The 25030-nt window shown below is 40.9% G+C and overlaps 1 protein-coding gene across 2 annotated transcripts in view; it reads right to left on the reverse strand.

The window, feature by feature from the left end:
- Positions 1 to 25030, reverse strand: part of HYAL1 (hyaluronidase 1) — a 368981-nt gene that overhangs the window by 91884 nt on the left and 252067 nt on the right. For both annotated transcript variants that reach the window (XM_085625099.1, XM_085625098.1), the window contains one exon: positions 23946 to 24101. In XM_085625099.1, the coding sequence (XP_085481225.1) occupies positions 23946 to 24101 (156 nt within the window). The remainder of the gene's footprint in view (positions 1 to 23945; positions 24102 to 25030) is intronic.

The following is a 25030-nucleotide window of genomic DNA, read 5'->3' on the forward strand; positions in this document are numbered from 1 at the left end:
CCACATGCGCATATGGTGTTCCAAAGCACTCATTGCAAGGGGCTCATAACGGTGCAAAACAAATATAAGACAACCCTAGACGTTTCTAGAGTTTGTCTGTCAAAACACTACTAAAGATGCACCAAGCTATTACTGAGCATGCTAGTTGCTAATTGTGAATTATGTGCCATATGGTGGAGAAGTTGTTCTTCTAAAGTTCGAGTCAACAACAAGTTCAGTGCTAGAATCACTAATGCTAACAAAAATGAATGCCTGAGATGTCATCCTCCCTGGATTGTCTGGATGTGGCGAGCAACCTCTCGGGTCCCCACACTTACCTTCAGACACCGACTTGTCTCGTTCCTGCTGGTCCGTCAGACCTGGGAGGAAAAATAAAGAAAGAACTATAGCATAGAGGATGGCTGGGAAGGACAACCCCTTAGCAACCCCTTATTGATGTCCTTGAGAGTCTGGTCAGAGCATCTGCCATGGCTGTTTCCCTGTATTCTTTCCTGTTATTTGATACCATTCTCTTTCCATATTATTTTGCTGTTTTGTTAACGAATTAGGAAGTGGTGGACATTTTCCACATGGGTGCTGAGGAGTGATCCTTGTATACTTGTTTATCTCTGGATATCTACACTTGTTTATCTCTGGATTATCAAAATATAGCCTGTCTCCCATTGAAATGCTTTTAAATTCAGCTGTAAGACTTGTCATTCAGAAAGAAAACATCACCTTGTTGACCTACTTGCCCAATAGAGAAGCATTGCTTTTTCAGGACAGGTTACTTAAACTCCATATCTGTACACTGTAAATCCCCATCACACCTAGAACAGACTCTACACATGCTATAGAGAAACAAAAAGTAAGGAAAGATTAGTACTTGAAATGCCTAAATTCAACAAATGCAAAGCACTCAACCAAGCCTTCTCTGATCACCCTTATTAAGGAGCTGATCGGTCCCTTATACATTGACTTCAAATAAGGTATGGAAGACTTTCTATTACTTGAATAAGGCCTTTTATCTTGACTCCTACACACAGTCTTTTTTTAATACGTTTTTTATTGAGCAGAATTATAACTGAGAAAGAACACCATTCACAATACATATAGTTGTTAATACCTTATAACATTAAAGTTAAATGATTCATCTTAGCTTATGGCTGGAATCGAGCATTTCCCTCAATCTTCGTCCCATACAGACGCACATCCTGCGCCAATCCAAAGTGCAGATGATAAAATGCAGTGCAGAGCAGCTTTGACATAATCAGGTTATTAGGTTCAGCTTACTAAAAGAACAAGTCTCCCACCTGTCCTAAATACAAAAACTAAAGTGCGCTGCATAGCAGCTTTAACATAATTAGGTCATTAATTTCATAATTGCAGATAAAATACATTAAATAACATTTTGAGTCCTCTCTTCCTTAATAAAACCATATATATTTTCCTCCTTTCCCAAGGCAGTGAATCTTATGAGCAAAAAGCAAGAGTTAGCCATCCCACCTTGGTCTAAAGTGCTATAGAAAATAACCATCCCGCCTCAGTCTAAAGTGCTATACATTTTGTTATCTGTTTTATCCATAAATTTCCAAACTGCTAAGAATTTCTTAATAGCCCCTACACTTTTTGCATTAGCTTCCTCAAAGGTTTTGGTGCGTAACATTTTTTTCATGGCAATTTAGGTAGGTTGGTACATTAGTTGTCCTCCAATTCTGAAGGATCAGGGACCGAGCCACTAAAGCTGAAATCACTCTAAATGCTTTCTCTCCTTTGGAGATTGGAGTATTCAAACTCTGCCTTACAAACCCAAACAATGCTATCTCTTGTTCCGGTTTTAATTTTCTCCGTAAGCCCTTGACTCCTACACACAGTCATGCTACTATTTAATTTGCATATCCTTTATGGATTCTCACACATGTAAATTTGTAATGTCAAAGCTTCATACTATGTTTATTTCTAACAATGGGAGCTATTCACTAAACTTAAACATGAGTAAATCTGTACATGTAAGTTTACTTTTACACCTTGTAGTAGATTTGTAACTTTTGCCTATTTACTATTTAAAATTGTAAATTTACTACAAAGTGTAGACTTACATGTCCCTACCCGGAGAAGTGTGGCTCAATGGTTAGAGCGGCAGACCCTGATGCAGAGGTCTGGCACGATACCAGGGTTCAATTCCCGCTTCGGCGGGTCTTGGGCTTAATTTCCTTCGACCTGATATTTCTCGCCTCGGTGCCTATTCTAATGATGGGTCCCACTCTGCAACTCTGGGCAATAGCTTGCTTAATCGCCCCAACAGCGCAGGGGATGCCTGGCTGCACCTTGGGGGTGCCCAGGAGTGGACACTTCACAGGGAAAGCCAGGATGGGTTCCTCTGCGGTATAAGTTCAGCACTGGGACACCTCCGTTGGTAGGTAGCTGCGCGCTTTACAAATGCCAGATTATTATTATTACCCCCATATCCAGGGGTGAAGCCTAATCTACAAATGTAAAATTACTACTTGTAACTTTTTTACATGTAGGCAGAGATCAGCAGGGGCGGGAGTCATGGGTGGTGACAGAATCTCTATATGGTAAATTATAGAAAGCATAGGAAAAAGTAAAAAAAAGTTGATAAAACTTTCATTTGTAAAAATATTCCTAAAAATATTTTTATGTAAATATTAATGAGAATTAATTTAATATATTTATTTTTTGATGTAGAACAAAATTTTACAACACTATTAACTTAATTTTAAATTAAATATTCAATAAATGTAACTGTATTAATTCAAATAAAAAAAATTCAGTTTAAAAAAAATCTAAGTTAAAAAATGGTTGTATTTATTATACAAAAATTATTTTAAAGCTACGTATAGAGTTAAGTGATGTCATTTTAATTATTTTAAAAAAGGGTATTGCTTGGTTTTCATGGATTACCAGACAATAAACACTGTATTTCCCTTTTCTACTAGGGAAATATTCAGTCATAGCTAGCTCTGTATTTGTGGCATTCATCACTTTCACAGAATGATTCTGGATTGCCAGTACTCTGATTATTATCTAACACATGGAACCTGTTTTCTGTGACATAGTCAACTAGTCTCTGAGTTTCCAACAGATCACCCATCTTCATTTAATCATATAATGTCCTTTTATTTTTATGTCACAAAGATAGGTTTACCTTAGTGCCCGAAAAAGCTAAAATTGGTGTCAAATTTATGATATCATATAAAAGTATGTTTATTTTTTTTTCAAATCACATATATTTACCTAATAAAGATATTTGACCAAATCCAGAAGGTACAAATGGTCACTCGTTATTTCATGATGACCAGGGCCGTCTTTAGCACTGGTGGCGCCCTGTGCGACAATGTTTGTTGGTGAACCCCAGTCACCATCTCCGCCACAGATTCCCTCACTACCACCAGTTAACAGTGCTCCTAAAATCTTCATAACCAGTCTCTCAGATTAATTTAGTTTTATAGCGCCACTCATACCAGCGTGAGGTGTCAGAGCACTTTACATCATAGACATATTCAACAGAGACAATCACACATGTAACTCAGTGTGCAGGGGACGTTAAATAAGACAGAGGATTACTGGTAGGCAGTATAGTTTAAGAGTCCTTGGTCTGGAAAAGCACAAATTCTGAATTTAAAACATAACACTAATTGTTAGGGGTTCTCTTTAATAGTAATAATTAATTTCTACCCAAATTAACCCTTTTTGCAAGATTAGGTTATGGTAAGACCGGGCAAAAAAAAGGTAGGTCTAATATAAACCTTGCAGTTTGCATCAAGACCTTTGATGACAGTTATTAACTCATTGTTCTATATTAGGATTTTAACTTATAAACTGCAATCAACAAAAAGATCTCTCTGTCAATAGCAGTACCCTATTGACCAATTAACATTAAATGTACTTTGTGATCTGCATGGCATACGTTTTTAGCAGCAAGCCTATTAACCCTCTGAGCTACCTTCGAGGAGTCAAACTTCCGCTAGCCAAAACTCCGTCTGTCTTATCCAGGAAGAACATTAATCACCGGAGTTATCTTGACATTTTTATTGATGTCCGAAAATTGCTGGAGGCAAGGAACGTGGCAGTAGATGTTTTTCAAGCCATAATATATTTGCAAAGAGGGCGCCCCCAACCCAAATCAATGCCTGGTGTGGTGGCACCGATCGCACCGCCCTAGAGCCGGCCCTGATGATGACCATCTTCAAAATGCACACTTTCAGTTAAGTTCTGAGTAAAGTGCTACATTCATTAGTTTGATATAAATCCGTTGAAGGTTTGCTCTACCTTTCCCCAACATTTTCTTGAGGAGCGAAAAAGGGAAAATATAGACCTACATTTCTTTCCTGTAGATAGACAGATCTTCAGGAAAGTTGCCATGCCGAAACTTAGCTGATTGAGTTGGTAGACTGCCAAGTTTCATGCACATCTTTCACACTCATCCATATATTACTAGACTGAAAAAGGCAAATACCAACATATATACATAAATATATATATATACATGTATGTGTAAGTGTGTATATACATATATACACACACATATATATATATATAGTCAATACAAAAACAAAGGTTAAACAAATGTTATAGTTAAGAAATCTTTATTCATTCTTTCTACACAAACCAAACCTAAACTACACACCATTACAAATTCTACACTTATAGTTATACCTTTAGATTACAATTTACACACCACCTCTAAATTACTATAACTTTATTCATTCTTTATCTCAGACCAAACTTAAAATGCACAAATAATTTAAATTCTAAACATATGCTTACACCTTTAATCTATGCAACACCGTCAATTTATTATAACTTGTGCACCTCCATACCCAGTGTAGGTAGCCATCCTTAACTAAAACTTGCGCCTTCTCCATTCGCTGCTTGTACCCAATTATATTATATCACGTATACCACATATATATATATATATATATATATATATATATATATATATATATATATATATATATATATATATATATATATATATATATTCACTGAAAAAACCATAGGTTTCACACACGTTATAGTTAGGAATTAGCATTTAAAAAACCTTGTAATCAATTCCAGGTATCAGATGTGCCTATGTTGAGAAATGTCTATTCATTAGCAGGCCATGCAGATGAAACAATGGGGAATACACAGGAGGAGCTTCGTGAAATGGGGATTATCAGTACCAGCCCAGCCACCAGCCCTTTCCGTCCCCCATCAACTTTCATTCCAATCATGCCACGGGATGCTATAGACATTTTCAGTGACTGTGTTGTTGATGAATTGAAAACGTTGAACAGAAATATATTATGTGAAAATAAACACAGAAGTTATAATGAACAACAATATTCGAGATTAATTAAGAAAATCAATGAGCATAACAACATAATTGTGAAAAATGCAGATAAAGGGGGCAATATTGTGCTCTGGCCACGTGATGCCTACATTAAAGAAGCCTATAGACATCTTGGGGATCCATTATGTTATAGGAAGGCAACTTTTTCTGAATTAAGAGCAGTAAAAGATCTGGTCTTTAGGGAACTAGCACAGTGGAAAAGAATGGGTCTTATTAGCAAAGAAGAATATAATTTCCTGAAAACTGATCACCCATGTACTCCGACATTGTACTTCATACCTAAAGTACATAAACAAATAAACCCAGTACCTGGGCGACCTATAATATCTGCCCAACGTGGATTATTAGAAACTATGTCCAAGTATGTTGATTTTTTCCTTAGAGATTTTGTAGAAATGCTTCCTTCATATATAAAGGATACTGGCCACTTTTTAAACAAACTTAGGGAGAATACATGGAACAGTGAATATTGTTTTATTGTGATGGATATATGCTCCCTTTACACCAGCATCAATCATGAAGATGGCCTTAAAGCCACAAAACAATATCTCGAAAGCAGGGATATAAAATTCAATGAACATAACAAAATGTTATTGACTATGATACATATATGCCTAAATAACAATTATTTTTTGTTCAACAAAGAAGTTTATCAACAACTACGGGGCGTGGCGATGGGAGCATGCTTCTCCCCCAGCTATGCATGTCTCCATGTAGGCTGGTGGGAGGAGCATGTCCTAAAACACATCTTGAAAAATTCAGACATATCTAACATAGTAAGATGGTGGCGTTTCATTGATGATGTCTGCATAATATGGCATGGCACCACTGAATCCGCACAAAAATTTGTTGATACTATCAATATCAACAATCTTAACCTGGAATTTACAGCAAACATTAGCAAAGAGAGAGTTGAGTTCCTGGATGTTGAGATATATATTACTAACAATATCATTGGCACAACACTTCATAGAAAAACAACTGCGGGGAACTCGATTCTTCATGCTAGCAGCACCCACCCTGGACATTTGATCAAAAGTATTCCCTATGGGGAATTTCTGAGAATTAAAAGAATTTGCAGCAATGAACAAGACTTAACTATTTGCCTAAATGAATCAGTAGAGAGATTCTTAGCAAGAGGTTATAAAATGCAAGATCTTAAAACTGCTTTAGCCAAAATACAAAGCCCTCCAGACACAACAACAGATATTGACAAAGATGTGATTCCTCTGAGCACCAATGATGAATCCAATAAAAAAGAAAAATCATTAGTCAGATTAATAACCATGTATAGTTGTCATCACAAACGATTCAGAGGTATTATTACAAGAAATTGGCCTATTTTAAAATCTGACATTTCATTATCATCAGAAATACAGGATTCACCATCTATCACATTTAGAAGAGCACCCTCTATGAGGGATGCACTTGTAAAAACTAGCCCAGAAATACAAAAAGAAAAAACGAACTGGTTAACGAATAAGACAGGTTTTTACAAATGTAGCTCATGCAGGGCTTGCAAATTTGGCATTAATAAAACAGAGTTTTTAGACGCTTTCTCCACAAAGACATGTAAAATTAAAGGGCAGTTTACATGTAAAACTGACTATGCGGTCTATGTCCTGGAATGCACTTGTCAATTAAAATATGTGGGCAGTACAAAACTTCAAGTTTTTAACCGCATTCTTCAGCATTTACGGGCTATTGTCAACTCTGATTCCAACTACCCTGTGGCTCGACATTTTAAACTAGTGCATCAGAACAATTTAAACAACCTGAAATATTTTGTCATAGATGCCGTACCAAAATCCATCAGGGGTGGTGACAGAGAGAAACAATTACGCAGATTAGAAAGCCAGTATATAGTACAATTAGATACTAAAATGCCAAACGGTTTAAACACTGGGGAAGACCTGCACAACTTTTTGTAGATAATTTATGGAGTATTTTTTGTACAATTTTATTTAAGGACTTCGTGAGAGGGCAAAAATTTGATCTTTGAACGTTGTATCTTAAACCTGCTGCAAATGACCTGATCAAAGAAATAGAAGTCTATTAATAATTATTTATGATAATGGTTTTTAGGATTGATGTTTTAATCGTGTAAGAATTATTTTTATATGAGCTACGATCTTCATTTTATTGGATCTTAACTAGTTTTACTTGTTTTTACTGGTTTTTATCTGGTATTTATGAGGTGGGTGGCTTTGTTAATTGCTGTTTGCACACGGTTTTTTATCCTTATTTATTTACCATTTTCATGCACTGTACTGTTAAGAAGCTCTAAAAAGAATTAGCGAAACTGAACATGAGACATGATTTTCGCTGAAATAATCAGTTATAAATTTAATCACAGGTATCTTAGTATCAATGCTAAACCCCTATGGAGAAACTCTTACTGTGTTGTATTTAGATAATTTTTTGGTTTTTTGCACTTGGCACTTTATATCAGAAAAGCAATTAAGAAAGAAAATGCAGGTATACAAATATACATGCTCCCCTTCCTGTGTACAGACAAGGATACATATGTTAAATATTGGGCACTTGCCCATTATAACATAACTGTTATTACGTTTATATTTGTTTTGACATGCATATTTATGCTTCTTTTCTGATTCAAACAAATATATATATGTTGAATTATGGGCACTTGCCCACCAGAACTTTAAAACTTTAAAACTTCAAAATTTAAAAACCATTGTGTTTATAATTATATTTATAATTGTCTGTATTCACACATCTACTCCTGCAATTACAAAAAATATATATTGGATTAGATGTGTACACATAACAGCGACTATGTAACTAGAAAACTCGAGAGTGTTTAGTCTGTTGTCCCTATTTACTCCTGGGAGGGGTTAATGTTCAATTACACCTGTATTTAAACACGTAGGTGATCGGGGCATGTCATGTGATCAAGACCGGGTTTCCCGGTCGAAACGCGCCATGCTGGCTGAAAATATGGAATAAAGCACTGAAATTTGAAAAAATACTTGGCTGTGTGGTGGTCCGTTCCTGCTCTTTCGTTCAACGGATTAATGCTGGATCGTGCTCGATATATATATATATATATATATATATATATATATATATATATATATATATATATATATTCACTGAAAAAACCATAGGTTTCACACACGTTATAGTTAGGAATTAGCATTTAAAAAACCTTGCAAATTCACTGAAAAAACCATAGGTTTCACACATGTTATACTTAGCTGGAGATTTTACTCATAAAAAACCAATGAAATTCCCCCGTTATAGTTAGTGCAGGCAACTATAACTCACGCGACCGCAATCCTCTGCTGATGCTAATACTGTATTTAGACACTTATTTGCCCATGTCTTCTTCCATTAAATTTTAGCTATACATATATTACAAATATTTTTTTTTCATAAACACACATATGTCATCAGCAGAGGATTGCGGTCGCGTGAGTTATAGTTGCCTGCACTAACTATAACGGGGGAATTTCATTGGTTTTTTATGAGTAAAATCTCCAGCTAAGTATAACATGTGTGAAACCTATGGTTTTTTCAGTGAATTTGCAAGGTTTTTTAAATGCTAATTCCTAACTATAACGTGTGTGAAACCTATGGTTTTTTCAGTGAATTTGTATGTTTTTTTAAATGCTAAGTTACTTTACGCCGTTCGTGGCGTGCGCGCCCTCTTAACGCAGCTCGTTCCGTGCGCGCACTGTGAGCACGCGGTGCGCTTTGCGCACCGCGCGCCCACTTTACGCAGTTAGTGCCGTGCACGCACGGTGGGCACGCGGTGCGCTACGCGCACCGCGTGCCCACGTTACGCTGGATGGGCAATGTACGCACGATGCGCTTCGCGCACCGTCCGCTCACGGAGAACATATTATGCCCTTCGTTATGAAAGGTTATCTATTTAATGTTCAATTGTGTAATATGCCATGCACAAATGGTGCCCTGCGGGCTGTAGCTGTGTCTAAAGGTCCTATGGAAAAATGCATGGGAAAAACGCGTTTTGGGACCCCCCTTTTTTCTCAGCCCCCGCTTGACGAATCCCCCCGAGACTTTCAGGGTAGGAGCGGAGCGTAGCGCCCCATTAGTTTTGAAAATTTCGCGAGGATTCGTCGACCAGCGCCAAAGTTATTCCAAATAGAATGTTGCGGTTTTCCTATGGAAACAGGGTCCTAACTATAACTACCTACTGGCGACCGCCAGTAGGTAATATATATATATATATATATATATATATATATATATATATATTAGTAGTTATAGTTAGGATTCTCAGAGGTAGGAATTCCTTGGATTCCTCAGATTTTTGCTCGCTAATAACTTTGCGCTTGTTTTATGAATCTTCATGAAACTTCCCAGACCTATTTCTTTTTCTACATTAGCAGATGATGGTAAGTTTTACGAAGATTCATGAAGGGGGTGCAAAGACAAATAGGAAGTCCCAAAACTCATTTTGTCCCCAATCCATTTTTCAAGGACTTTACACTCACGTGTATTGGCCAAACGCTCAGTCAGATTTACATAAAATATTGCAGGATTATGCATTATGTTGTGTAGGTGATCTTTTTGGGTACTGCTGGTACGTAGAGTTAATTCAATGTAGGTTATAAGGCATTTTATCTCAGTGATATCTGTTGTTTTGGTAGTTTTGTAAAATTTTGAGAAATTTTACAGTATTTCGCAAAACTACCACGGGACATAGTGACGATAAGGTATTATGTGATTGGCTAATGAGTGCCTTTACCAAAGTTAAAGGCAGCCATGTTGTTTTAAGAATACATTGGCTGTCTTCTGCTTCATGCCCTTAGATATATATATAAGTATCAAGTTTCATATTTTTTCACTACCTATTACCAATTTATTAAAGTTTCTATATATTTTAAAGGAAATGCATGCTGTACCATGGTACTTCCTTGTAAGTGTTACATGTTAAAAAATACAAATACACTGTACTACACTATATTGTACAGTTATAGTGTACTACAGAATAGTTTACATTTTTTACATATTTAATTCTTTACAAAAAACTCAATGAAGTATCACGGTAATAACTACAAATGGCTGTGCTAATTATTGTTTTTGTTTTTTAAAAGCGCAGTTCTACTCCAAGTGATGTAAAAATGTATAGAAAAATATAAATACATTTCTCTAGTTATTACTACTTCAATAAAGTGGTAATAGACAGGGAATAACCATAAAATCTACTACTTACCTATATTTATTGCCCCAACCCAGAATGTAGTGAAAGTGTCCTGAAAACTACATGGCTACCTTTTATGTTTTGTAAAGACATCCATTAGCCAATCACATACTGCCTTCTCATGGGCATGTACCACGTTATACCATGGTATGCCGTGGCACAATATATAACTATTTCAACACTCATAACTTTAAAAATGCTTACACTATTCACACCTGCTACTAAAAATTACCATTTACACCTCATAATCTATATTCCTGCCACATTCCATCTACATCCTTTTACCCACTTTTGCACTATATCTGTTTCAAGTACCACACTCCACTCTATGCCACTCCACTGCTCGGCACTTGACTGTACACTATTACACTCTACACCACTTTGCATCACTTGACTATACGCCACTTCCATTCTACGCTAATCCACTATATGCCACTAAATTGTACCCCACTCCGCTATGCCATACACCACTCCACTGCATGCTATTACTCTCTATGCCACTCCATTCTATGGCACTCCAGTTTACACCACTCCACTGTACACCCCTCCACTATACGCTATTCTACTGTATGCAAGTCCTCTCTACAACACTACTCTATATGCTATCCCACTCTATGCCACTCACATCTATGCCCCTCCATTCTACACCGCTACACTGTACTCTATTCCACTTTATGCCACTACACTGTACCTCACTCGAGCCTATGGCACTCCACTTTACGCCACTCCTCTCTATGCCACTCCTCTCTATGCAACTCTACCCTGCTTTAGTGAATGCTTTTTCACTGTACACCACTCCACTGTATGCCACTCCATTCAATGCCATTCCATTTAAGCTATTCCATTGTATGCCACTACAGTCTACCTCACTCCACTCTATGCCATTACACTCTACACCACTCCACTGTATGCTTCTAGTGTGCCGCACTCCACGCCACTCCAATATATGTTGCTCCAGTCTACACCACTACACTCTAGGCCACTCCTCTCTATGCTATTCCACTGTACGAAACTCCACTCTATGCCACTCCACTATAAAGTATTCCAGGGTATGCCCCTCCACTCTACAAACTTTCCTCAATGCCACTATACTCTACTACACTCCACTCTGTTCTAATTCAGTCTTTGCTACTCCACTTTACACTTCTCTATTATATACTACTCCACTCTACGCTATTTCACAGTACGCTATTCCTCTATATGCTAAAACACTTAACCTCACTCCACTGTACACCACTCCAATCTACACCACTCCACTGTACACTATTACACTCTAACCCTCTCCACTCTACACCACTCCACTCTTCACCACTCCACTGTACACCATTCCACTCTACCCCACTCCACTCTACAAGACTCCACTGCACGTTGTTCCACTCTAATCCACTCCACTAAACACCACTCCACTCCATGCAACTCCACTATATGATATTCTACTATAAACAATCTATTATCTGCCACTCTACTGTTGGCTCTTCCACTCTCTACACCACTCCACTCTTCACCACTCCCCTCTACGCCACTCCACTGTATGTTATTCCACGTACGCCACTCCACTCCAAGCCACAGCACTTTACACCACTCCCTTTATGCTATTTCATTGTGCGCCATTCCACTCGGTGCCACTTCACAGTGTGCCACTACATTCTACACCACTCCACTCCACTCTAAGCTATTCCACTGTAAGCAAATCCAACGTACGCCACTCCACTTTACTCCATTCCATTCCATGCCACTCCACTCTATGCAACTCCACTCTATGCCACTCAGGGTGTATGCCACTTCACCATACGCAATTCCACTGTCCGCCACTTCACTCTATGCCACTCCACTTTAGTACACTCCTCTCTATGCCACTCTAAGGTGCCCAACTCCAATCTACACTGCACTGTACTGTACGCTACTATCCCCTACCTCACTCCACTCAACAGTACTCCAATCTACGTCACTCCCCTGTATGCTACTCCACTGTATACTATTGCACTCTACACCACTCCACTTTTTGTCACCCCAGTATACGCTATTCCACTGTATGTCACTCCACTCTTTGCTACTCCAGTCTATGTCACTCCACTCTACGTCACTCCACTTTACGCTCCTCCACTCTATGGCCCTCCACTCTACACCACTCCACTCTACGGTATTCCAGTGTATGCCACTACATTCTACCTCACTCCACTGTATGCCACTCCACTGTACGCCTCTCCACTCTACGATACTTCACTCTGCGCTATTACACTCTACCCTACTCCAGTCTATGCGACTACACTCTTCGCCACTCCACTGTACGCTCTTCCACTTTACGCCTCTTCACTCTACGCCACTCAACTATACACATTCCACTGTACACTATTCCACTCTTTGCCACTCCACCGTATACCACTCCACTCCACTCTACGCCACTCCACAGTACCCCACTCCCCTATACCCTATTCCACTGTACACAACTACGCTACACACCACTCAACTCTATGCTATTCAATTGTATGCCACTCCACTCCATGCCACAACGCTATACGCTATTCCACTGTACTGTACTTCAATGTATTCCACCCCACTCTATGCCACTTCACTGTACGCCTCTTCACTCTATGCCATGCAACTGGACGATATTCCAGTCTATGCCACTCCACTCTATGCCACTCCTGTCTACAACACTCCACTGCATGCCACTCCACTCTCACTACTACAATCTATGCTATTTCAGTGCCACTACCATACTGTATGGCTGTATGCTATTCTACTATATGCCACTATACTCTATGCAACTGCCCTGTGCACTACTCCACTCTACACAACTCCACTGTATGCTATTCTACTGCACATCACTCCAGTCTATGCCACTCCCCTCTACAATAATGTACGGCACTCTACTCTACTCAGCACCATTCCACTGTACAACACTATAATCTACTCTGTGCCACTCTATAACACTTATTGACACTGTACAGCATGTCCGTCCACTCCACTGTAGGACACACCAATCTACAACACTTTACTCCACTGTATGGTATGCCAGTCCACTCTACTCCACGCCATGCCACTCTACTCTACAACACGCTACTCCACAACGCCATATTGGTAACACGGGCATTCGGGCAATGCCCGAGGGGCCTGTGTCAAGTTCCAGCTGTGGGCTGCATTTTTGAGCAGTCGGGTGGGCCGATTTGGGTGGTTTCTGCATTATTTGGATACCGCCAGCAGCCCAGTGGGTGCCTGAGTGGCCATTCTGGAGGCAGATGGGCGTCCATTACCTCCCTTCATTCAAAGGGCAGAGGTGCCACTCCCTTTCACTCGGTGGGCCGGTCCATTAATATATGCATATTGAGCGGGGGCCTGAGCAGAAGTGACCTCACTTGTTTTCAGGTGTGTTTCACTACTGTACACTAATCTGTGCATATTTGTTTTACCCCCTCCCCCCTTTTTTAAAATAAAATGTCGCAAACACACTGTTTTGCGGAAAGACAATATGCAAATGTGGGCCACTTTTTTTTAGCGAGCGTGGTCCAATTTTTAATCCCAATCCAACCCTGCTACTTACTCCACCCACGCTGTACCACTCCACTGAACTCCACTTCACTTTACTCAACTTCACAACACTTTACCACATTCTGTGGCAATATACAACACTCCAGACTACGCTGCACCATTTTACCACACTCTACTCCACTCTATGCAACTCCACTGTCCAAGTCTCTAGTATACTCTGTGCCACTATACCTTGCTGTACTCCACTCTAAGCTCGTACACTGCACTGTAGAAGCCTCTACTCCACTCTATGCCCCAACACTGTACTACACTGTACTACACTCTACAATACTTTCAAACACTCTACAACATGCCACTTCACTGTACTTTACAAGACCCACTCCAATGTATGACAGTTTTTACTCGGCCCGTTACACCCATCCACTTTAGTGCACTCCATGCCGCTGTACTATACAAAACGCCACTGCACTCTATGACACTTTAGTCCACTATATGCAATGCCATTCCACTCTACTTCACTCTACACTACTCCCCTCAACCCCACTACTCTCTGCAACACTCCACTGTATGCCACTCCACTCTACTGCACTCTACAATACTCCACTCTACGACAGTACACTCTACGACAATCTCCTACACTCTATCACTCTCCACTTATTGACACTACACTTAATGAAATTAAACTCTACAATTTTAAAAAAGGTTTAACAAAACTTTTACATTCAATAAAAAAACAAAGATTAAACCTTTGTTATAGTTACAGCAACTTTATTCATTCTTTCTATACAAACCAAACTTAAACTACACAAACATTGCAAACAAATGATGCTCATAATTATATCCTTAATTTATAATTTACACACCACCTTTAAATTACTATAACTTTATTTACTTTTCACCTTTACCTACAATCCAAACGTAAACTACTCAGAAATGTCAAATTCGTTTACGTTTGGTGCATGTTTGTGTGTGTGTGTGTGCATATATATATAGGTGGGCCGATTTAGATTGTCGTTGGTGTTGTAGTTGCACTCCAGAAATAGGATCAGCTCTCCACCTAAGCTAGGTACTACCCTAAGTACCAAGCTTTAATATATATCTATATATATGTGGGCGTACATATATACTTTTCTAAGTGAAATAGTAAATATTAGTATTTCCAGTGTAATTTGTTTTCGGGTTACCCGTTTTCCAGTGAAGAGGTTTCCTTTATTTCCACAAGAGGGCAGTCTCGGTCCATGATCAGTCCTTTGTCGGTCTATTCTGCCCTTGCTGTTCTACAATGAAATTATACCGGTGGCAATGAAGGCCTCCTCTCTGACCTCATTTCATGGACAAACCTGTCAACTTTTCAAGACAAAAATGAAGGTGCCATTTTATGCAGCACTATATACGCCCCGAGGAAGTACAGGAGATTAATTCCCTTCCGGAAATAGTGGTATATTGGTAGATTTTAAAATGCGATCAACCAGAAAGCTGCTAGTACTGGACATAGTTTAGAGCCCACTATATACCGAGGTCTTCCCCGGGGGGGTTCTTTACAAATTGTGAGAAGTGGTACACTTTGAAAATTCGGCATGAAACTAACACATCATACGAAGATCAATTCTTCCGACTGCAGCATCACAAAACAGACCATGGTAACTCTGGCATCATGCCAATATCCGGAAGTCAAATGGGTGACATTGCTGAAAGCAACTGACTCAAAATATGACAAAATATTGCGGCTTCAGAATTTGTACGTACGTCCGGGAAAAGTCTCCAAGAGTACAACATCTCGTCGTCAACTCGAGATAAGCCCATAACATCACTCCAGGATACTGACTGACATTCTTCATGCCACCACTCCAGATTTAGACTGATGGTTCCCGATTTATGAAGCAAAACATACTATTGTCTTACTTTCCACCCAACTAAAACTTCATCCGGTCGAAGGAAAATTAATGGGTACATTTAATTTCTGTTTTTTTGCCTTACAAATATTGTTCTAGGTGCTTAATAAATTTAAGTATTTATGCAAACGTTTGCATATATGTTTCTTTAGTTTTCGCGATCCAAATTCGAGGCTCTCATTTACTTTTTCTAGTCTCTGTGGTGCTTTTAAACAAGTATTTACAATGCAATAGGTTTCGCAATTGCGGGTTTTTTAGCTGTTGGCATTGTGAATGGCAATGCCTTTTATAAAAAATTTAAATTGTCATTTACAATACCAATAGTTCAAAGTTTTGCAAAAGCAATACCTATTGTATTGCAGAGCGCGGTGTCCATGAAACAGGTGCTGCGCTCACTATTAAAGTTTAAAAAAAATTAAACCGAGCGCAGTGACACTGAAGAGGGCGCCGCGCTTAACATCAAGGTTTTAAAAACATAATTTAAACTGAGTGCCGTGTCCCTAAAGCAGGCGTTGCGCTCAGCATACAAATACAAAAAAAGCAGCCACCATTGTCCCCATCAGTAAAAGACACACAATTGATGGACGGAATGCAGAACAAATCAAAACATTCACCCCCAGTCAAGAGATCTGGGTTAAATCCATCATTCTTTTGCTCACCATGCCACCCCAGTTTAGACCTGGCCATATGCAAATCAGTCTTGACCCTGTGCCTCATGGAAACAGTCCAGCCCGCACAGCTAAGCCAGGTCCTCCCTGGACCGGAAACAAGCATCCTGGGACCGGTTTCGGGGTTTCACCCCTCTTCAGCCAGGATAGCTTGATTCCAGTGGCATAGAGAGCACAGGACTCACGTCTGAGCATACCCGTCCCACTCGGGGTGACAAATGCAAAAAGAACTATTGATGGACGGAATGCAGAACAAATCAAAACATTCACCCCCAGTCAAGAGATCTGGGTTAAATCCATTATTCTTTTGCTCACCATGCCACCCCAGTTTAGACCTGGCCATATGCAAATCAGTCTTGACCCTGTGCCTCATGGAAACAGTCCAGCCCGAACTGCTAAGCCAGGTCCTCCCTGGACCGCAAACAAGCATCCTAGGATCGGTTTCGGGGTTTCACCCCTCTTCAGCCAGGATAGCTTGAAACCAGTGGCACAGTGAGCCCGGGACCCACGTCTGGGATACCCGGCGCACTTAGGGCGAGGAAGCAAAAGACACACAATTGATGGACGGAATGCAGAACAAATCAAAACATTCACCCCCAGTCAAGAGATCTGGGTTAAATCCATCATTCTTTTGCTCACCATGCCACCCCAGTTTCGACCTGGCCATGTGCAAATCAGTCTTGACCCTGTGCCTCATGGGAACAGTCCAGCCCGAACTGCTTAACCAGGTCCTCCCTGGACCGGAAACAAGCATCCTGGGACCGGTTTCGGGGTTTCACCCCTCTTCAGCCAGGATAGCTTGAATCCAGTGACACAGTGAGCCCGGGACCCACGTTTGGGCATACCCGGCGCACTTAGGGCGTTTAAGCAAAAGACACACAATTGATGGACGGAATGCAGAACAAATCAAAACATTCACCCCCAGTCAAGAGATCTGGGTTAAATCCATCATTCTTTTGCTCACCATGCCACCCCAGTTTAGACCTGGTCATATGGAAGTCAGTCTTGACCCTGTGCCTCATGGGAAAAGTCCAGCCCTTACTGCTAAGCCAGGTCCTCCCTGGAACGGAAACAAGCATCCTAGGACCGGTTTCGGGGATTCACCCCTCTTCAGCCAGGATAGCTTGAAACCAGTGGCACAGTGAGCCCGGGACCCAAGTCTGGGCATACCTGGCGCACTTAGGGCGAGGAAGCAAAAGACACACAATTGATGGACGTGATGCCAGAACAAATTAAAACATTCACCCCCAGTCAAGAGATCTGGGTTAAATCCATCATTCTTTTGCTCACCATGCCACCCCAGTTTTGACCTGGCCATATGCAAATCAGTCTTGACCCTGTGCCTCATGGAAACAGTCCAGCCCGAACTGCTAAGCCAGGTCCCTCCCTGGACCGGAAACAAGCATCCTAGGACCGGTTTCGGGGTTTCACCCCTCTTCAGCCAGGATAGCTTGAATCCAGTGGCACAGTGAGCCCGGGACCCACGTCTGGGCATACGTGGCGCACTTAGGTAGAGGAAGTACAAAAAACACAATTGATGGACGGAATGCAGAACAAATCAAAATATTCACCCCCAGTCAAGAGATGTGCGTTAAATCCATCATTCTTTTGCTCACCATGCCACCCCAGATTAGTGCTCACCATGCCACCCCAGTTTAGAATGTATGACATTGTTCTGCATTCTGTCCATCAATTGTTCTTTTTGCATTTGTCACCCTGAGTGGGACGGGTATGCCCAGACGTGGGTCCCGTGCTCTCCATGCCACTGGAGTCAAGCTATCCCAGCTGATGAGGGCTGAAAGCCCAAAACTGGTCCCCGGATGCTTGTTTCCAGTCCAGGGAGGACCTGGCCTGGCAGTTCCGGCTGGACTGTTCCCATTGGGCGCAGTGTTAAGACTGATTTGCATATAGCTGGGTCCAAACTGGAATGGCATGGTGAGCAACAAACGATGGATTTAGGACCAGATCTCTCTACTGGCGTGAATGTATGACATTGGTCTTCATTCTGTCCATCAATTGTTCTTTTTGCAATTGTCCCCATCAGTGTCATAAACAAAATAGTGCTCACCCACTTATAATATCGACAGTATAACAAGCCAAGTAAAAGGTTCAGTCTTTATGGGAGGTAACAAATACCAAGAAGGTACTAACAAGCCTATTTACAAATCAGAAGCCAGCATGCCTCGCAGTGCGGGCAGGGCATGCGCTCTGTCGCTAGGCTCGACCTAAAAAGGATCCTACTCCTAAACCCCTTTGTTTCCTCATTTTCGACTCCTCTACTCCGTTGTCCGGTACTCCCTTGCCAATTTCAACTCTTGCAGTAGAGTGCTAAAACAGACATTCTCATGGACAACTAATGCTTTAAACAGGAGTTTTTATTGGGCTAGACAAGGGTAGGCGCTGCTACTACTGGCTTACTCTTGGATAACCACAGCCATTACTATTGTTGGTATGGGAGGGAATGCAGGCAGTAGTAGTAGTACCACACAATATACTGTATGGTTTATTTGCAGGACTTTTCACTCTTTGTCCTTCATTAAGCCCATCTGCAGCAAAAAGGGGATGTTCGATGGGATAAGGTAGGGATAATGGATCAAGCCATTGATGTCTCTATGGGTCACAATGACACTTCCCCCAGCACTGACATTTGGTGAATTAACACCCTAGGCGTTGGAAAAAATAAATTCATAAGTAAATAATCATCCATGAACGTTTATAATTACCATGCACCCCCTTGCACAGGATCTGTACCTCCTTTTTAAGTTCAAAAGATCTTTATTAGAGAAGTAAAGGTGTCGATACATAAGAAAAACTAAAACATAACAGCAATATATTAGGTAGAATAAATATGTCTGTGGAGATAAACATGAAACTTAGAGATAACAAATAATTGAGGCTATATAACAGAAAGCAGTACTGGAAATAATATGCAATAAAATGAATTATGGAAAATGCAAAGGAACAAAAAAGGTCAATCAGGGAGGCTTGGGGACCTCCTGCTGAAAGGGAGGCAAATGAGATTAGCGCTTAGCGCAAATATCAAGGTACAAAGTCACAGGTAGCCAGAGGTCATGTCGCTTTTTAGCCAGACTAAGGGGATAGATAAGAACAGTATCTAGCCTGTGATTATGGCATACATTGTACCACCATGCTCTGAAAGAGATATTAGCAAAAATTTTCCAATTTACAGTAATTTGCTGGAATGCAACAGCTAGCAATGAGTCAACAATCTGCACATTAAAATCAACATCTGCCCAGCAGGAAGAGAGACTTCCTAAAAAAACATTGACAAAGGAAAAGGGAAATGTAGTGTGAAATATGGCATTAATCTGAGCCCAAACTTGTTTCCAAAAATTGTTCACAGCAGTACATGAAAAAAGCATGTGAAAAAGAGTAGCCTTGGGTGTCGAGCAGGACCAACAATGGTCAGGGACTAAAGGAAACCTCTTATTCAACATATGGGGTGAAAAAAGAAGTCTGTTGTAAATAAAAAAAGGGTTTGCGTAAGGGAGGCAGCCCTGGATGATTTGCGAAGTTTGGTCCACACTTTATCCCAAAGAGAGGTGGGCCAAGAGATATCAAAATCAGACTCCCATTGTTCCTCTACCATGGATTGTGGCCTGGGGGTGAGAGTCTTGTGAAATGAGTGGTAAATTAAGGAGGCAGTAGTGTGAGTGCGAAGCAAGGAGTGGAGGCGTAGAGTAGGGTTGGAAGGATCGGGTTGGGCGGGAGAGTTGGAAAGTTGGGTATAGGTGGACATAACTGCATTCTTGAGCGTGAGGTACTTACGGGCAGAGGAGGAGGGGAGATTGAAGTTATGGCAAAGAACGGAGAAAGGCAAGAAATCAGAGCCAGAAAAGAGGTGGGATACCCAGATCAATCCTTTTTGTCTCCAAGATTTCCAATAAAAGGGCTTGTGATTAATGAGGATGCTATTGTTATACCAAATGGTGGTACTGAGAAATTCGGCTACAGAAGAAGGAGGGCTTGGGGAAGTGGAAAGAAGAAGCCTGGTGGTGAATTTGTGGATGGGAGTGGAAATGAGCTGGGGTTTACGAGAAAATGAGAGATATTCAGCGAAAGTAAAGGGGGATAAAGAAAGACGCTCAATAACAAGCCATAAAGGGGGAGATTCAGCAGGATCTCGCAACCAAAGGGAAGCTTGTCGTAGAAGGAAAGCTTTGTGATAAGTGGGAAAATCTGGGAAATTGACCCCACCCTCTGATTTGGGGAGTCGTAGTCTGTACAAGGACATACGCGCTTTTTTGCCTGACCAGAGGAAAGAAGAAAGAATAGTGTTGATTTTCCTGAAATATTTAGCTGGAATAGGAATTGGAATATTGGAAATAGTGTAAAGAACTATTGGGGAGAGCATCATTTTAATCGTGTCGAGGCGACCCCACCAGGAAAGGTAAAGCGGGTGCCACCTGGAAGTAAGGTCAGACAGTCTCTGGGTACACTTGCTAAGGCATAATGAGACAGTGTCTGAAAGGGAGGGGGTAATATGCAAACCAAGATATTTGATATGTGAGGTACTCCAAGTGAAATTGGACGTAACGAAATCGGGTTTGAAGGTGAATTTTGTGAGGGGTAAAATTTCACATTTGTCGTTGTTCAATTTATAACCGGAAATTTGGGAGTATTCATGAACTTCAGTTAGAAATGCAGGAATGAAGATGGCAGGGTTGGAAATAAAGAGAAGGATGTCATCTGCATAGGCAGCAAGTTTAATGTTTGTTTGAGAAAATTGGAAACCGTGCAGATTAGGATTTTGGCGAAGTTTTGAGTGGAAGGGTTCTAAGGCCAGATTAAAAAGGAAAGGGGTAAGGGGACAACCCTGACAAACTCCTCTACCTAAGTTGAAGAAAGAAGAGATTAGGCCATTAGCACAGACTGCCGCTCTGGGATTGGAATAAAGGAAAGAAACAAAGGCAATAAAATTAGGACCAAACCCAAACCATCTGAGGGTGGAAAAAAGAAAAGTCCACTCTACTCTGTCAAACGCTTTTTCTGCGTCCAAAGCAATTGCTGCTAACGAATCCTGGAATCGTGAGGATTTGGACAGGACATTAAACAGAAGTCTAGTATTGTCTGTGATGAAACGACCTTTAACAAATCCAGACTGCTCTGGGCCCAATAATTCAGGAAGAAAGGGGTCTAGTCTTATGGCAAGGGATTTAGCGTATATCTTGTAATCAATGTTAACTAAAGAGATTGGTCTATAATTCTTGCAATACTGGACATCTTTTCCTTCTTTGGGTATTATGCATATGTGGGCGTCTGAGAAATTGCCAGAGGAAGTGCCACTAAGGACAAAAGAATCAATAAGAGAATGTAATCTGGGTAGTAGTCATTTAGAGAATTGCAAATAAAATTCAACTGTAAATCCGTCTGGACCCGGGGCTTTATCCTTCTAAAGTGACTGAAGTGCAGTGTGTAGTTCGGAACTGGAGATGGGCGTTTCAAGAATGGATAAGTCAACAGGGAAATTGGGGGGAGCCTGAATGCTGGAGAAAAAGGTAGCAAGGGATTGGGGAGTAGGGTGGGTTTCAGAAGAGTAAAGCGTGGCATAAAAGCGGGAAAATTCTTCTAAGATATCAGCATCTGTGCGCCTTAAAACAGAATTAGCATCAAAAACAGACTCAATATTCAGTTTGTGTTGCTTAACTTTTAAATAATTGGCTAAAACCTTCCCCGCTCTGTTCTTGCCCCCATAACATTTTGAACTAGATTTCAACAGATATAACGAGGCATCATCAGTGGATTGTTTGTTAAATTGCATCTTAGCTTCAATAAGAGTAGTCAAACTTTCCTGCGAATGGGAGGTATAAAAGGAGTGCTCCAGTTTTTTAATCGTAAGGAGGAGATCACTAGTACGCTTGCGAGCGGTTTTACGCTTTTTAGCCACAAAATCAATGATGAAACCTCTGGCTGCAGCTTTGTAAGCGTCCCAAATAACATGCTTGGGCACATCGGGCGTATCATTGATGGCAAAAAATTCTGTGGTAAATTCAACAAAGGAGGTTGTGAATTTGGGATCAAGAAGGAGAGTATTATTAAAGCGCCATCGCTTTGGCCCAGTGGACTTGGGTAAAACATCAATGTTAACCAGAACAGGGGCATGATCAGAGAACAAAATGGGGCCAATATCGGCGTGAGTGAGGGACTGAGAGATATGATGAGAAAGAAAAATGTAATCAATGCGGGACTGTGATTGGTGGGATGGGGAGTAAAAGGTAAACTCTTTAGTAGTAGGATTGCATAAACGCCAGGCATCAACGAGTTTGTGCTGGACACTGCCTGAACAAACAATTTGTGAGACTTATTAGGGACATAGGATGCTTTGGAATGCCTATCCAAAAAGGGGTCATGGGGTAAGTTGCAATCTCTTGCCATAATAAAATTATCATCAACGTATTCAGAAATACGAGAAGCCATTGTGCGCCAAAAGGCGGGGTCACCACCAGTAGGTGCGTAAATGTTGAAAAGGGAGAAGGGAATACCCTTCGAGGAAAGTTTGACATACAACCATCTGCCCTCGGGATCTGACTCAGAAGACAAGAGAGAATGAGAAAGAGATTTGCAAACTAACACAGCCACACCATTTCTTTTACCATCCCCAGGGGCAGAGAAAACATCACCAACCCAACCCCTCTTGAGCTTAGCAGCTTCAACATCAGACAAATGTGTTTCTTGCAAGAAGGCAATGTCTACATTCAATTTGGCTAGATGAGAAAGAATTTTTTGCCTCTTAATGGGAGAGTGAAGACCTTTAACGTTCCAGGATACAATACGCACTGACATTAAAGATTATTAAAAGAATAATGCAAAGAGGGAATAAAACATTGAGAGAAAGCCTCGCGAAAAATAAAAGACGTAGGAAAAAGAAAGAAAGAAAAAGAGTAGAGAAGAAATGGAATGGACAGGAGCAGGAAGAGGAAGAGAAGACTGAGAGATACCATAAAGATAGAGGAAAACCAAGGTGTTACTAAGATCAGTGAAACGATAAGATAAAGTCCGGAGATAATAATAATAAAGGTCCAATGAAAGAGAAAAAAGAATATGCGCAAAGAGACCAATGAAAAAGCAGGATGAGAGAGAGAACGGCCAAAAGGAGAGGAAAGTAAAAATAAGTCAAAGGAGAAGTGAAGTGACAAGGGAATGGAGTGTATAATGAGAAAGAAGCTTGACCGAGGGAGCCAATGAAAGGTGAGGAGGAAAGGGAAAAGAGAGAGAGAAAAGGAAAAAGGTCGTAAAAAAGGTATTGACACCAATAAACCTGAAAACATGAAGGGAAAAATCAAGGTCAATAGAAATAGAACAAAAACAAACATATCATAAAGGATATGAGGAATACTTACAAGGGGTAAGTTAGGGGAGGTACGATCAGGAACAGGAACATGCAAAAACGTACGTGGAGACGAGGGGCGGGAGGTAGGGCCAACTGGAGAAGGCAGGACACTCGGGGTCAGCGAGACGTCCGACCAGAGGAACAAGGCGGAACGCGGAACATTGAGCTGCGAGGGAAGAAAAATAACAAGGTTAGGCAACGGCAAACGACAAAGACATTAGACAAGCAATGGATAGGGCGGACCAAGAAACTATGACGTAAATAACAAACATTTCTGTAAAAAGTATAAACTCATCAAGAGAACACATAAGTCAAAGAACATTTGAGTTACAAAAATCAGCAACAACTGAAAACTGGAACAGCATAATACATCTTCGGAAAAAGTCACGGTGGGAGAGAAGAGGAAGGCCCAGAGAGCTCCATGTCAGACTGGCTGCAAGAGTTCAGGAAACTCCGAAGTCGCGTAGGCTCCTCATATGTCGTGGTTTTATTATTGTAGGTGACTTTAAATAAGCAAGGGTGGAAGAGACCGTATCGGGCACCAATGGAGTGAAGGTCAGGTCTCATGTCCAAAAAGGCCTTACGTCGGTTCGCAGTGGCTCTGGCATAATCTTGCGCAAAGAACAGAGTGGAACCCGACCATGTGAGATGAGGAGAGGCTCTGGCTGCTGAAAGAACTTTCAGCAGATCTGTGTATTCCAGAAAATACATTATTACACCTCTAGGCTTCGCTGGCGCGGATAAAGAGGAGGAGACTCGTCCAAGCCTGTGGGCATGCTGGATATTGAGCGATGGGTCCTCGGGCAAGTGTAAAAGCTTGGGAAGAAATGACTTGAAAAAGTTGATAGGGTCACTCCCCTCGCATCCTTCCACCAGGCCGTAAAGGCGAAGATTGTTGCGCCTGTTTCGATTTTCCAAGTCCTCCACCTGCTTCTGGAGAGAGGAGACTTGCGCATGCAGATGGGTGACTTTGGCTGCAGAGTCCTGAAGAGAAGAGACATCACGCTCCACTGACGACACTCTTTCATCCATCGAAGCCCAGTTGTCAGTAAGAACCTGCAACTTAGCGTTGGTTTCTTCCATAAAAGGGCGCAA

This window comes from Triturus cristatus, chromosome 9 (genome assembly GCF_964204655.1).
Source record: "Triturus cristatus chromosome 9, aTriCri1.1, whole genome shotgun sequence".
Classification (NCBI taxonomy): Eukaryota; Metazoa; Chordata; class Amphibia; order Caudata; family Salamandridae; genus Triturus; species Triturus cristatus.